At 37.6% G+C, this 15,380-nt stretch overlaps 1 protein-coding gene across 2 annotated transcripts in view; it reads left to right on the forward strand.

The window, feature by feature from the left end:
• Positions 1–15,380, forward strand: part of UBE2H (ubiquitin conjugating enzyme E2 H) — a 92,888-nt gene that overhangs the window by 69,590 nt on the left and 7,918 nt on the right. The window contains exons 4-5 of one of the 2 annotated variants that reach the window (XM_073238468.1): positions 3,561–3,600; positions 4,877–4,929. The exons of the other annotated variant lie outside the window; for it this stretch is intronic. Coding sequence (XP_073094569.1) covers positions 3,561–3,600; positions 4,877–4,929 — 93 coding nt within the window. The remainder of the gene's footprint in view (positions 1–3,560; positions 3,601–4,876; positions 4,930–15,380) is intronic. 2 annotated transcript variants of the gene reach the window in all.

The raw sequence follows: 15,380 nt of genomic DNA on the forward strand, positions 1-15,380 counted from the left end.
ATGATTCCCACCCTACCTAGAATGAAAGCCAGCATCCTTCAAGGGCCCACCACTCTCATTACCTCTGACCTTCTGTCCAGCCTTCCGCTCCTCACTCACCCTGCCACCCTTTCACCAGTCCTTTTGCTGGTCTTCAAGCACATCAACAAACTCCTGGTGCACTTTGCACTTGACTGTTCCTCTGCAAAGGCACTCTTCCCCTGGACACTGAATGGCTCCTACCTCACCTCCTTTCACTTCGTTTTGAGGCCCTCCATCACCAAGCATCCTATGTAAAATTGCAGCTCCTGACTCAGCAGTTCCTTTTCTGAGCCCCTTCTTTGTTGTGTTTTTCTCTGTAACACTTGTCACTTTCTAATATAGCACTTCTGTTTTTAAAGTACACTCCAGGTGCTTCTGACATGCAGCATTGGGAACTTCTGCCATAGATGTCACTTCACTAGGTGTTACTTAGGGGAATTATAGCAGAAGCAGGATTTTACGTATCAAGAACAAATTATAATCGGTCCTTAATTGTAGTTCAAGAAAAATACTTTACACATAATAGAACAAGTCTCTTGAATTAAACCATATATGCCTAAACATTAATTAATGTTTCCCACTCATCAGAAAAGGTTCTTGGCAGTTGTGATAGCATATTCCAATGTGTAGCTAAATCTTGAGGACCATGTACCTTATGAGGATCTTCTAATTTTTGTATGAATTTGTTATTTAAACAAGAGTATATAAGATACAAGATTAAATAAATAGTGGATTTAAATAACTCTTTCCCTTAAAAGGGTTCAACACTAGATAACCTATGTATGATTAAGTCTACTTTAGAATGTTTGCTACTGCTTATAACTTAAATTTGAAAGTGGATTTTTGTTTTTTGACTATTAAAATTACACCTTGTAGAAATTTTGGAGAGTTGACGAGTAGCAGTAATAATGGGGGAGTCGTCTCTCAGAGTTGATTCTTGTTGACACTAGTTGTGTCCTGGCCTTTTTACATTTCTGTACAAATGCTGGTGGGGGTGATGTGATTTGAAAAGTATAATGGAGAAAATATTCCCACCACAAAGGGCTAAACACTGGTAACGGTTGTACATATTTATATTTGCTTCTAGTTCCCTATGTGCATACTTTTTAAAAAACAGAGCAAATAATGTCTTAAGCATGTTACCCCCTTTTTTTCAAACAGAAGATCTTATGTTTAATGTCAGCATTTAAGAGGACAAAACAGGAAAGAGACATTTTTCTGGGGAAAATGGGGAAATTATCCTATTAAGAAAAGTTTGAAAACCTGCAGCAGAGCAGATAGGTGCAGGTGAATATCTGCTTATGTCTTTTATTTTTTGTTTATTTATTTATATTAGGATATCATTGTACACTCTTATGAAGGTTTCGCATGAAAAGCAATGTGGTTACTACATTCAACCATATTATCGAGTCTCCCCTCAAGCCCCATTACAGTCACTGTCCATCAGTGTAGTAAGATGCCACAGTCACTACTTGTCTTATCTATGGTGTCTTCTCCATAATCCCCCCCACACCGTATGTTACCCCTTTTTAAAAGGAATATAGTGTTACAGAAAAATTCATCTCTAATCACCATCCTCCATTCTGTTCCTGTGCCCACCATGTCCTTGGCCCCGCACCATAACTGAAATAATTACTTCCGTAAGTTTTTTATATAGTGGTCCAGTACAATTTTCTGTAGTTGTTACCATAGAGAACATGTAATGTTGCTTTGCTTCAGTTTAGCTAGATATATCCTGCTGTAAACATACCACTCTGCAACTTTTTTTTCTCCTCAGCTTTGGAACTATCCAATTTGATACTTAACTGATCTAGCTCTTTACCTTGGCTGTAGAGGACTCCTAATATGTGAATGCACCACAGTTTCTTCATAGGGTTGATTTTTGGTTCTTGGCTTTTATAAATAGTGCTGCAATGAATATCCTCATGGGTCTTAGACAAACATATTAGTGTTTTCTTAGAGTCACATAGAATTTTTATCCTGCTTCTCTTTCTCCTCTTAACATTAAGACATGTACATTTCTATCGGCTTAGTATAACCTCTTCATAAACACATACCTCTTAAATCTAGATGTTGAGGCATCTTTGATTTCCTTAATGAAAAAATAATATAAAATAGTAATTGGACACAAGACTTTCTTTTTACACCAGAGTAATTTTAAACATTGCATGTGCTCTCTTGATAGGAGTAAATAAAACATTAAGCTATCTCATCACAAACATTAAAACAAAAATGAGCAGTTTAATTTCATATTATTTTCCCCATTTTCTATGTTTAGAGAGGTTTTCTATATTTTCTGAGATGACCTTTGTTGTAACTTGTCCTTGAGGATCCTCCTTTGATGCCACTTCTCTGCATCTTTCCTGACATCTTCCTCTTCCCATATGTACTTGCCTGACCATTGTGCACATTGCAGTTATTTCTTCATGCCTCTTGTTCGACTGCCACAGTGACCTCTTTGAGAATAGTGTATTGTCTTACTTATTTTGTACCCTAGACAAGCACAATGCTTGACATGAAGATGTTGACCAAATATATGTTGAATGAAGGAAAGGGAATTTCTGAGGTGGGGGTTAGCAAGGGTGGGATTGGGACACAGTGATGGTCACTTTAGTAAGGAACTTCACTTATTCAAAGTATGGAATATAATATGAAGTCTTCAAAAGGAAATGAGGTGATAAGGACCACAGAATGATGGTGTTGACAGTGGATCTCTGCCTTAGAATATTGTCATTTGCATATATACAAACAGATCACCAGTTTTATGCACGAAAGTAAATAAATTGCTCCTTGGAATCTAAATATCATTGTATTTGCTAAAGTTTATGCTTGTTTTTCTAGGAATAAATAAAAAAACCTGAATCCCTGACAGATACAGACATCTTACAGAATTTTTTTTTTTTTTTTTTTTTTACTCCTTGCCTCATTTTTTTGGTTGCCCCAATTTTAATCAAAACGGGTTTCCTGGAATGAGTAGACTAAAGTTAAAAGAAATATTTTGGTCGCTGTTCTTACGAAATACTTCGTGGTTTGGAAGTGGTACTGCTTTAGTGTTTCAACAGCTTCATTCATGTTCCGCACCCAGTGTAGCAGTATGATACCAGTAACTGAGCTTGAGAAGGAGAAGTGCAAATGCAGAACCTCCAAATTTAGATAATGAACAGTACAACTTTTGGGAGGGGAGTCAGAGTAGTTTTCTTAACTTTTATCATGACCTAGTTATAAACCATTTAGTACTATGAATTTTCTTGGTGAGTGCCTTCATAGCTCAGAAAACAGTTTCTTTTAATGATAATTTTGTATATTAAGCTGCGCTGCTCTCAAAGTTTGCTCATTTTTTAAAACGGAACTCTGGTGTGTTTTAAGTAATGACACTGTCAGGAGAATATAGTCTTACTAGTAGCCAAAGAGCTAAGATTGAAAGGAGTTACAGGTATCATCACCTTTTTCCAGTATGGAAATTGTTTCCAATCTGGAATACTTTAAAACAGATTGTTCTCTGGGTAATTTTTGCTGCTAATTAACATCTCTTTTTACAGGATTCATGAATAAAATTTTCCATCCCAACATTGATGAAGCGTAAGTAACTATTTTAAAATATTTAAATCTTAGCAGCAACTGCTCTTAAAGTTCATCTCTCTCTTCATTATAAAAAAGCCTCAGTTATCTTTTTGGATTTTTTCAACAGATAGGATTATATTAATGGTCATTTAAAACTATAGAATCTCAGGGATATGATACTCTAACCCACTTAAGTTAAACTCTGCCATTGGACTGTTAGCTTTTCCATTGTCGTGAATGGATCCTTCATGTCCCCTGATACCCAATTAGTATTTGTAATACTCCACATTTCTGTTCTCTTTGTATAGACACAAATCTGTTTTCACTATACAGATTTACTATTTTCAGCCCTGAGAAAGTATTTCTCAGTTCTTAAGAATAAAGCAAACACGAGTAACCATAGTTTCTGTTAATAAATCTCAGTTGTCCATTTCTTTCCTTTTAAAATGTGCTATCAGTGCCTCCTATTTTATAGTTTCGGTGCTGTTAGATACTTGATTATTTGTTCTGCAGTTTTTCCTTGACAGGGCACTAAATGTTGCTATCACACACACACACACCTGGTATCCTGAACCCTGTGTGTGAGTATACCATATACATACATCATGCTCTGTTATTCTTTAATACTTCCATGTATCAGTCATCTGAACAACAAGGATGTTTTCTTATGTAACAGCAGTATAGTCATCAGGTTTAAGTATTAATGCAATACTTTTTAATCTACTGCCATAGTCCAGTAACATAACTTTTCTCACTTTCCTTTCAAATCCAGTCCAGGATCATGCATTACATTTAGTTGTCATATTTCTTGAAACTACTTTAATTAGGAACATTTAACTCAGCATTTTATAATAAAATTGACATTTTTAAGAAGAGAAACCAGTTATTTTATAGACTGTCCCTCAGTGTGGGTTTGTCTGACGTTTCCTTATCATTAGATTCAGAGTATGCACTCAAGGCCAGAAAACCACACAGTGAGATTGTGTTCTCCTCAGTGTGCTGTGTTAGGAGGCACATGGATCTGTCTGCCCCTGATTGTTGGTGATTTTCCTGATCTGGCCAAGGTGTTGTCTGGTTTCTCCTTGGTATGGTTACTGTTTTTCCCTTTCAATCTGTGAGGAGACACTAAGACTTTATATATATATATTCTTTTCTCATCATACTTTCCCTAAAAAGTATCATTTTTTAAATGATGTATTAAAAATATTTTTCTTGATAAATAAAATTAGTTGCCACAAAGCTGCAACTAACTTTCTAATCTTTAAAAAAATGCCATTCTTCCCATCTGTTTCAGGTCAGGAACTGTGTGTCTAGATGTAATTAATCAAACTTGGACAGCTCTCTATGGTGAGTTTGGCCATGGAATATTTTTTAGAGATGCTTGAGACACTTCCTAAAAAAATGTTGTTTGGCTTTTCTTCTCTGGTTTAAGATATTTTTTGGGGAATGGGAAGGGATGTTGAGGACCTGGATGGGAAGTTTGATAAGTGAAAAAAGAACTTTTTTTTCTCAAGTACAAACTTTAGTTTAGCAGTGGAAGTTTAAAATGATCTTGTGAGATTCTGAAATGAAGGTATAGTGATGTATATATGCAGGCATACCAGTACATATAGAAACATTTTATATGTGTGTGCATTCAGAAGCACGTTGTATACATTTTTATCTGTAATACCTTTTAGTTTTAGAAAAACTCTTAGGAATGTCTCAGTGAAGTGAGATGATGTATTGAGAGGTCTGAGGAATCATCTGTTTCAAAGGCCAAAACCTCACTATGAAACAAAGAATGATTTAGCCTAACCTTCAGTGCTGAAGTTAACATCTCATCTCTTCCAGGGAATCAATGTGTGAATTACCCAGCTCTGTCACATATACTGTGACGTGCTAAATATCAGAGAGAGAGAGAGAGGACTATATGGCCTTCTCTTCCTGAGTATATAACTTGGTTGGGGAGCTAAAAATATTGTAAAGTATATTTAAAGTTAATTAGGAATACAGCAAATCACTATGTTTATTATTCTACCACGGGTCCAAGTCATCAGGTACCACAGGCTCTCCCTGCTCTGAGGGCCCCAGGAAGCTCCCCTGGTGTTCCAGTTGGAAGTAATCTCTGGACACTCCTACATTACATAGCTCTTTTTTGTGGCCTTTTACTTCCTACCCTGTGTTTGTTGTTTTATGCTGACCTTTTCCTGTCCTAGTAGATTATTTTTTGCCTTACGGGCAGTTTGGGGTGCATGTCTGATTTGTTTTGAAGGCCTGATACTCCTGGCACAGTGCCTCATATGCACATGGGTTGGAAGAAAGCATGGTACAGACAACAAACCTGTTGAGAGGTACAAGAAGATGGGGGAGGATCGCATAGGTTGGGGTTAATCAGACGTGGCCCTGTCTTGTTGAAGAGTTGAGAGACCGTTTAACTGTTTAAGGTAGGTAAGACATTCCAGCCACCAGTCACCTTGTCAGACATCCTTGTGCTAAAATGGTACATGGGAACCTCAGCAGGAGGTTGTTCTCCAGCAGCACACAGTTAATATTTTTGTTTTCCTCCTCCTGATTTGACCATTCAAGAACTGTTGCCTGGAGTTACGGTCCCTGATCTTGTGTGGCTGGCAACTTCTTTTCTCATCAAACATCACTTCCTCAGAGAAGCCTCCTTTCATAGCCACTCCATTTAAAATAACATCGCTCTATAGCACCACACCCTGTTCTAAAAGCCTGTCTTTAAAACCTGTATTTGTTTATTGTTTATCTTGTCCTATTAGATTGTAAGCTTCACAAGAGCCGTGTACACATATATACACACACACATGTCTAAAATGGTGCCTGGTGTACAATAAAGGTTCACGTATTTGTTGAATTGATAAGTGAAACAAATCATGCCTAGTACTGTTCATCACGGTAGTTTTAGGAAAACAACGACTTATAAGGAGATAAGGCAACAAGAAAGAACATATACTGTGACGTTGATTAAATGGATTCCTTTTAAGATTTTTTTTTTTTTTGGTAAAAATGTCTCATGGCATGCTGCCTGGAATAGCTGATGTAATGATGTGTTTCCTTAAACTGCATTCACATCTTAGAAATGTACATAACAAAATACTGCAAGCTGGTTCCAATTACAATAAAGTAAATTAGACTTTAGTTTAACCAATTCTTTTACGATGGACCAGAAAAGCTTTGTGGAAGATGTTTGCTGATTCTCAAGTACCTTACCTCTCAGAACAGATTTTGTTTTTCATAACAGCTTTATTGAATTAAAATTCACATACATAAAATTAACCCATTTGAAATTTGTGATTTGACAGTTTTTAGTATATTTGCAGTTGTGTATAATAACTACCACATTTTCATCGCCTCTTGAAAGATACCCCATATCCTTTAGCTATTATACCCTTATCTCCCTGACCTCCCTCCCCAGCCCTAGGCAACAACTAATCTACCTTTAGTGTCTATAGATATGCCTATTCTGGACATTTATTATAAATGGAATTTTACAGTATGTGGTCATTTGTGACTGGCTTTTTTTGCTTGATACAGTGTTTTCAAAATCTACCCATGTTGTCCATACATCAGTACTTCATTCCTTTTTTATGGCCAAATAATAGTCCATTGTATGGATACCACATATCCATTTGTCAGATGATGGACTTTTGGGTTCTACCTTTTGGCTATTATACCTGTAAAAATATTTGTGCCCATGTTTCTATGTGGACATAACATTTTCATTTCTCTTGGGTATGTACCTAGGGGTGGAATTGCTGGATGATAAGCTGACCCTTTAAACATTTGAGGAACTGGCAGACTGTTTTTCCAAAGTGGTTGAACTATTGTACATTCCCACTAGCAGGTATATGAGGATCAGAACTGACTTTAAAGCAAAAGCCCAACATGACTAAGGTTTTTTGTTTTTTTTTTTTTCTGAGAGGGCATCTCTCATATTTATTGATCAAATGGTTGTTAACAACAATAAAATTCTGTATAGGGGAGTCAATGCTCAATGCACAATCATTAATCCACCCCAGCCTAATTCTCATCAGTCTCCAATCTTCTGAAGCATAATGAACAAGTTCTTACATGGTGAACAAATTCTTACATAGTGAATAAGTTCTTAGGTGGTGAACAGTACAAGGGCATTCATCACAGAAACTTTCGGTTTTGATCACGCATTATGAACTATAAACAATCAGGTCAAATATGAATATTCGTTTGATTTTTATACTTGATTTATATGTGGATCCCACATTTCTCCCTTTATTATTATTATTATTATTCTTATTTTTAATAAAATGCTGAAGTGGTAGGTAGATGCAAGATAAAGGTTTAGTGTTGTAAGAGAGCAAATGTAGATGATCAGGTGTGTGCCTGTGGACTATGTGTTAATCCAAGCTAGACAAGGGCAATAATACATCCATGTATGCAGAAGATTTCTCTCAAAACAGGGGGGGTGAGGTTCTAAGCCTCACCTCGATCCCCAATTTCTCACCTGATGGCCCCCCTGCGACTGTGCCTGTCTTAGGTTGTTCCTCCCTTGAGGAATCTTACCCGTCTCTGGCTAACCAGTCATCTTCTGGGGCCATACAGGGAAATGTAAAGTTGGTAAGTGAGAGAGAAGCCATATTGTTTGAAAAGCTTAGCTTTTTACTTCTTTGCAGATTTATGCCCTGTGGCTTCTATGCCCAGCATTTGTCTTGAGGACTAAGGTTTTGTCTTGTCTATAAAATGTTAGAGTATGTTCTTATGTGACCTTCCAAAGCATTTAGTAAGTAACAAGAATTAAATCATGTGAGTCAAAGTGGACATTTATTTCTATATTACATGTGTACGAGTTGTCACTGTCACATAATACAAGAGCATGGAAGACACATTTACAGGTAAGTGCAGGAAACCAAGAAGAAATTAAATTTTTAGAGTGTAGTCAAAAAATATACTCAACATGGGAGATTTGGTTTGCCATTTTGCTCAAACCCGAACTATTCCTCAAGAAAATTCAATTCAATTCTTTTATGGAAAGTTTTAGGGCCAGGTAAGTACAGTTAATTAAAAGTACTGGTAGGAAGGTTTGGTGGTTGGTTCAGGTGACCTTGAAGTTTCTTTTACACTTAATCTGATCTTGAGATCTAAACTGAATTTTTATTACAAACTGTTAAAGTCGCTGACATTGAAGGTTAGTCCATACTGGTGAATTCTGAGTCAGTTAGTTTCCTGTTCTTGAGAGAATCTTAGTTCAAAGGACAAAAAACCTAACTTAATATAAACCGACTAATAGAAAGTTGGCATGTTAACACAAACATTCAACTGAGAAGCAAAAGACTTAGCCTGGCAACCAAAACTTGTTTCAACACCGCTACTATATAATATGGTGAGGAACAGGGAGTTACTTGTGAAATTTCCTGCAATTAACTTTGCCCCAGGGCATGTACTGTGCAACAGATATACGTATTTCTAATATAACAGCAATTCCCAGTGGAAATTTCAGATTTATACTTATCATAACCTGATATTAAACAATATTCATGATTGTAGTAAATTTAGTCCTCTCTTCCTACTCCCACCCCATGAAAGAAAATTGATTTCTGGTAGCCCATTTGACTCATTGCTTCTGTTCTCATCCTGTTTTCTTTTACCAAGTGTACATGCAGTTTGTTCATTCAGAATCTCAAAATAGATGTAATTGTAGTTTGATCACCCAGTAATTTTAAATTTTATATTATTTAACCTTGCTAGAGAACTAATTGGGTAATATGGTTAATTTTGTAAAGATGCTTGTCATCAGTATGGAGTTATCTATTGAGTATAAAGTTACTGTTATTACTCTTGTGACATTAAAGGTAGTAGATGCCATCAAAAAATTGATTTATTTGGTTTCCTGTATGATAGCATCTTTTTTTATATCCTCTCCTGCTATTCTAGACAGCAGTGATAAAAACTCTGGAGAACTCAAAATGCAGCCAAGGAGATCTGGGTTTCAGTGTCAAAAACAACTGTAATTTTAAAGACTGATGGAAAGTTTATTAAGGTACAGGTAGCTTTTTAAACTTCCCTTCTATTTTTCAGTTTTCCTTTTTACTCCAAAATACTTATCTAGGTTGGCTTTTCAGTCCACACTCCTGGGAGATCAGGTACCTTCACTACAGCTTTTGACTCCTTCCTGGTCTTCTGGGCCATGCATACTTGACTCCTGCAAATTGTGTTTATCTTTCCAACTTTTCATTTTACTCATTTCTTAACTGACTTAGTAAATTTCTTATTTTTTGGAGTAAGTTGTAGACCTAAGGTAGAAGACAATTTCATGTAAAATTGGGCAGTTTACAATTTTATTCTTTTTCACTCTTAGGGTTACTAGCCAGTGGACTGGATATTCCTCTTATTTTGCTGGTGAGAAGCAGCAACATTTGGGCAATCTCTTCCCCTAGAGTCACCTGGGGAGTCAATAACAGACAAGTGAAGTTGACTACAACAAAAAGGATGCTTCAGGGACTTGATTAGAATTGGGCACGAGAAACTAGTTTTTTTTACTAGGCATTTAGAAAAGTTTTAAACTATAAATTTATTTAATATTACTATACTACAGCCTAATGAATTCAACCTTTCCCATGTTAGAAGTAGTTATTCCACCCTCTTTTCAGGCAAGTAGCCTTTGAGTCTTTCCAAACAATTCAAATTTTGGCTGAAGGACGGTGCCTTAAAATAATGTTTTATGTTGCATTAGTATTTGCTAACTATGTTTCTAGACATTTTTTTTTTGGTATCATTACTCTACAATTACATGAGGAACATTATGTTTACTAGACTCCCCCCATCACCAAGTTCCCCCACTGTTTCTAGACATTTTTAGTGTAGTGACACAAACAAGAGAGATACGCATCTGTCTGCATGGACGATTGATTGGCCAACAACTGCAGTTTGAACAGGCTTGAGAACTCAGTATTGATCCATCCATGCTGGAATTGTAAACATCATCCAGCCTTTGGAACAGCTGGATGTCATTATGAGTCTGCTAGCAGAGGCCAGGTAGAGCAGTTTTTTCAGTATATAGGAGAAATGTCAACTATAGTAGATACGGAAGTATGCTGTGTTTTGGATTGAAGGCTTTAACAGTCCTTAGTCCCATGATCCACCTCCTTTATTGATCTGCTTGAAGATACCCAGATACGGTGTTGTATGTGACCCAAGAGTTTAATTAGCTCTGTACAGAAGAGTGGGTCTTGTTGGGTTGAACAGCTTAATGGAAATCCATTAAAAACACATTCACTTCACTGGTGGTCAGCATTAGAACCATAGAGTGGTCTGGGCTTTGTGGACTGTGGGATGTGAGCCAAGGTATGGCCCTGAAGATGGCCACAGCTATGTTCTTTGGGGCTCTAGTTTCAGCACTCAGCTGCAGTGATATGGACTTTTTTCTTCATTTGCTTGTAATCACTGTGTATAGGTAGTCTTTCCCTTGCATGGCCACTTGTAATTGCATGCAGTTAATCTTGTTCTCTTCTGACCCTAAAGACAAACTAAATTATTGTCTAGTAATTAAAAACTTTAATGAATTTTAGTATGAATGTAAGAATACCCAACTAGCTAATTATACATTACTGCCCTCATTTCTGGAGGGTTAATAACAAATCCTATTACCATGTTTTAGCTTACAAGCTTTTAAGGTAGGAAGGGTCATACCAGGCTTGAACTAGGGTGAATGACCTCTAAAGAACACCTAAGTAAGCTGGAGGTGTTTTGAGATTGACATAGCAACAAAGGCAATGTTTCTGATGAACAAAAGCCTGTTTGTTTGTTTGTTTTTTCAATTCTGACCTGTGTAGTAGCATTCATTTTCTTCTGTAGATCTCTATAGTTTAAATATGCTGGGGGAAGGGAGCTGCAGTTAGGCAGTGGACAGAGATATTTTCTACATTGGCGGAATGCTTGAAAGTGTTCCATGTTATGTAACTGGTTGGTGACCCAGTGATCTGGCACCTAGCAGAATGTAGCTGGTACTCCTCCAGGTTTTAGTATGCTGAGTCTTGGACATTGCCCTTTCCCACGTATGGCAGTAATACCTGTTTTTAGCTTGGAATAGTTAAAAACTATAATGCTACCACTAGTGAGATTAAGTATATCAGGTATATTGCAAAAATTCCCTGAATGTTTACCAGTTCTTATTCCTACTAATTGTACTCACTCTCTTTTTTTTTTTTTTTGAGAGGTGTGAGAACAGAGGTGTTTGGGTTTTTGCCTTTGTGACCCTCTGATGAGACCTTATTCTTATCTTTAAAAGATCCTCATGGGCTAGCATGAAAACGTGTAAATCTTACAAGTTCAGACATTTTTTATCCACACAGAAGACTCTTTCAGTTAAATAACCAGATCCATTCTTGAAGTTGTCATCTAGCAGATTGGTGGCTGGACATACTATTCCATTAGCAGCATGTTAGCATTCAGTAAACTAAATGCAGTGTTTCAAGCCTTCTGGCCAGTGCCGCAGTACCACAGAAAGTCTTTGTGGTGGTCTTCTTTACCTTGCCACATGTGTGTCCTCAAAACAACTACAGAAATAGGCTTTCCTCATTGAAATTGGGTTCGAATTAGTTATTTTAGAGAATGTTACTTTTATTTATTTATTTCTATTTTTGCTATCATTAATCTACAATTACATGAAGAACACTCTGTTTGCCAGGCTACCCCCCCTCACCAAGTCCCCCACACACCCCACTACAGTCACTGTCCATCAGCGTAGCAAGATGCTGAATAATCACCACCTATCTTCTCTGTGTTGCACAGCCCTCCCCGTACCCCCCCCTACAACACTATACATGCTAATTGTAATGCCCCCTTTCTTCTTCCCCACCCTTATCCCTCCCTTCCCACCCATCCTCCCCAGTCCCTTTCCCTTTGGTAATTTAGAGAATGTTATTTTTAATCTCAAAGCTATTTCTTCTTTCAAGTCTGCCTACCTGTCTGAGGGCATTCCTTGTAATTTCCTTTATTAAAGTTTTCTTCAAGGGAATGTGTTACCTTTTAGGGCCCACTGCTTACCAAGTCTTTTGTATATAGCAACTATTTGATTATATGATGCTGTTCCTCCAGTTAAAGACATGGAAGACTTCTCCTTTTATGGGGCAGAATTTCACTGTTTCTTAGTGTTTGCAGGCTGTAAACAGGAGAAAATTCAAGTAAAAAAACAAATCCATTATTAATACTGCCACTTCTTAAATGCTGATGAAAGAGTAGAAAAGCAAAGATCTATTAATTAATCCCAAATATTAGATAACCAAAGGAAATATGGATATTTTATGTATTCTTTCAGTCTTAGAAAAATTTGACTACATGTATGTTTGTATGTGTGTGTTTTCTACATATAGCAGATAACCACCACTACTGCAATGGAAAAAAAAAATGAGGCAAAACTAGAATGAGTGAAATGGGATTTTGTGGTTGGCTTTACTTTGGACACATATCATAAGTTCATGACTGCCCTAGCAGTTCATGATGCATTACAACTCCTTGAAAGATGAGCAAAGGTCATTTGATGGAATTTTGAATGATCAGCTGCTGATTCTCTCTAGTAAATCAAGGATATGACTAACAGTTGAAATTCCCAGGTGATCTCAATTACTTGACAATTAGCTTCAACTATAATGGCCCAAAGCCCACAGACAGAGGAGTATCTGGTGTAAGTCACAGAGAATCACCATTTCTAGACCTTAGAATTGACAAGCTGTGATTTTTGCCCATCCTGTTACCTCTCTAATTGTGATCAGGACTCTTTCTTCCTCTCCTTTCAGCCCTGCTCCCTTCTGAAATACAGAACAGATAAATACCTAAGAAGTCACAGCTAGCTCAGTGATTCTCAACTTGGAAAGCCAGGAGTCTGAGGGGTGGGGGTCCCTGAGTGTGTTTGGGTAGGATGCTTCTGGAGTATGAATAATTTGAAGGAAAACAAGAGGAACTTGTTCTAAGGAAGCTTTCTCTGATTACAGAAGCAAGAGCTTGGGGGCCTGGAAGTTCATCCAGGAGATGGTTGCCCTGATCCAGGGCTGGAATGATATATTAGGCTTGACTTAGTTACATGCCATGGGAAACAAAAGAGGAATCCGAAGCATTTCATTAGCATAAATAGTGAGTCTGGGAAACTGTATGTGCAGTAAAGAAGGAAAGCTTAACCAGGGTCATTCCAGAGGTTTGGAGCCTAAAGACAAGGATGTTAGAGTCAACCCAGGGATTAGGAAAAAGGAATAGGTTTTCAGAGAAACAATTTTAGGTGTGTCAAGTGTGATAAGACCAGAAGTATAAAGGACCCAGTAGAAAGTTTTGGGTAGTTACAAGCATAGACTTCTCTCTTTGATATTGTAACACGGTGAGCTTCCTGGAGTATGAATATATGAAGCTAATTCTGAAAATAAAAATATCACGGAATTCACACTTCTGTGCAAGTAACTGATGTTTCTCCAAACAAGTCTTTCTGTGTTTTGTTCCTTTGGCTTTTTTTTTTTTTTTTAAAGGGGAACTCAGGTCATTGGGCATCTTGGAGTCAAGAAGTAGGTAAGGGAGTGGGACAGGTGGCATTTGAGAAGGAAGGAGTGGCTTTATAGTTTTGTGACTCCTGACCGTGACTGTACTACATGATGGTGGTGGTTTCTGAGTTAAAGCATTTTGTGCATTAAACCTGAAAAACAAATAAAGATTATGCAAGTCAAAGTCTCTGAGAAGACTGCCTGCCTAATAAGTGTGGTTCCTGGGGTGGCAGACCATGTCAAGCTTTGGGCATCCACAGGGTTTTAACCTGAAGATAGCAACATGCTTTACAAAAGTTTCCATTTTAGTGTTGAAAGGAACTGTACAGGAAGAAGAAAAAATTTATGGTCACTGGTTCATAAACAGCCAAGAATAAAACATGAGATGTGTGATTCATCCCCTCCTGTGTTTTCTCCTTTAAGCCATGTGCCATCTTTTTGTGAGTCACCTGGAGTAGGGTGGCTTTACTTTAATAATTGGTGTATTTTTTTTTCAGCATGACTCGTTTTAATTAACCTGTATTCTTTAAAGGGATACAGGTAGCTGAAATTTCTACTCTAAGAAGATGGCATATTTTTATTAATATTTTAGTCTAGTCCTTTGATGCAGTTCAAAGCCTATTTTAAAGTCGTTTTTAGTAATGTGTTATTCTTCCTTGTAAGTATCCGCAGTATTATACTTCTCTTTTTGCAGATGAAGAAATTGAGATGCAGAGAGGAAGAGATCTGCCCAAAGTCACTGAGCCAAGTCAGTGGAAGGCCTGAGATTAGACTTAGGTCTTCTAGGTTTTTCATCTGTTGTTCACCTCTAAGGAGCCAGCTTCCCTTTTGCTGGAGACAATTCAGCCAAATGGAATTTGTGCTGCCTGGTATCCAGCATATTAGGTGATACCCATCACTGCCAGTTCTTCCCTACAGCAGCCTTAATGCCCCTCTGAAGTGGACCCACTCTTTCCTACCTATAGTTTGGAATACCTCCACCTGGAGGAATTGATGGTGACAGCATGTGCAGACAACAGTGTGAGGATTGCTGCCCTAGAGGCTCTGCAGCAGCTTAGCTGCTGAAACCTGGACATTGCCTTGAGCCAGAGAACCCATAAATAAATAGCCCTATTGTCATTTGGTGTCTGGGGATAGGGATGCATAAGCTAGGTGGTGTTCCCTGGCTGTGCATTTCCACACACAGACACACACATAGATGCCAGCCAGTCCTAGGTCAGAATCCCTGGGGTAGGTATGAGGCCTTGGCATGCATATTTTGAAAAAACTCCTTGGGTAATTTTGATGGGCAGATAACCC

This window comes from Manis javanica, chromosome 6 (genome assembly GCF_040802235.1).
Source record: "Manis javanica isolate MJ-LG chromosome 6, MJ_LKY, whole genome shotgun sequence".
Lineage (NCBI taxonomy): Eukaryota > Metazoa > Chordata > Mammalia > Pholidota > Manidae > Manis > Manis javanica.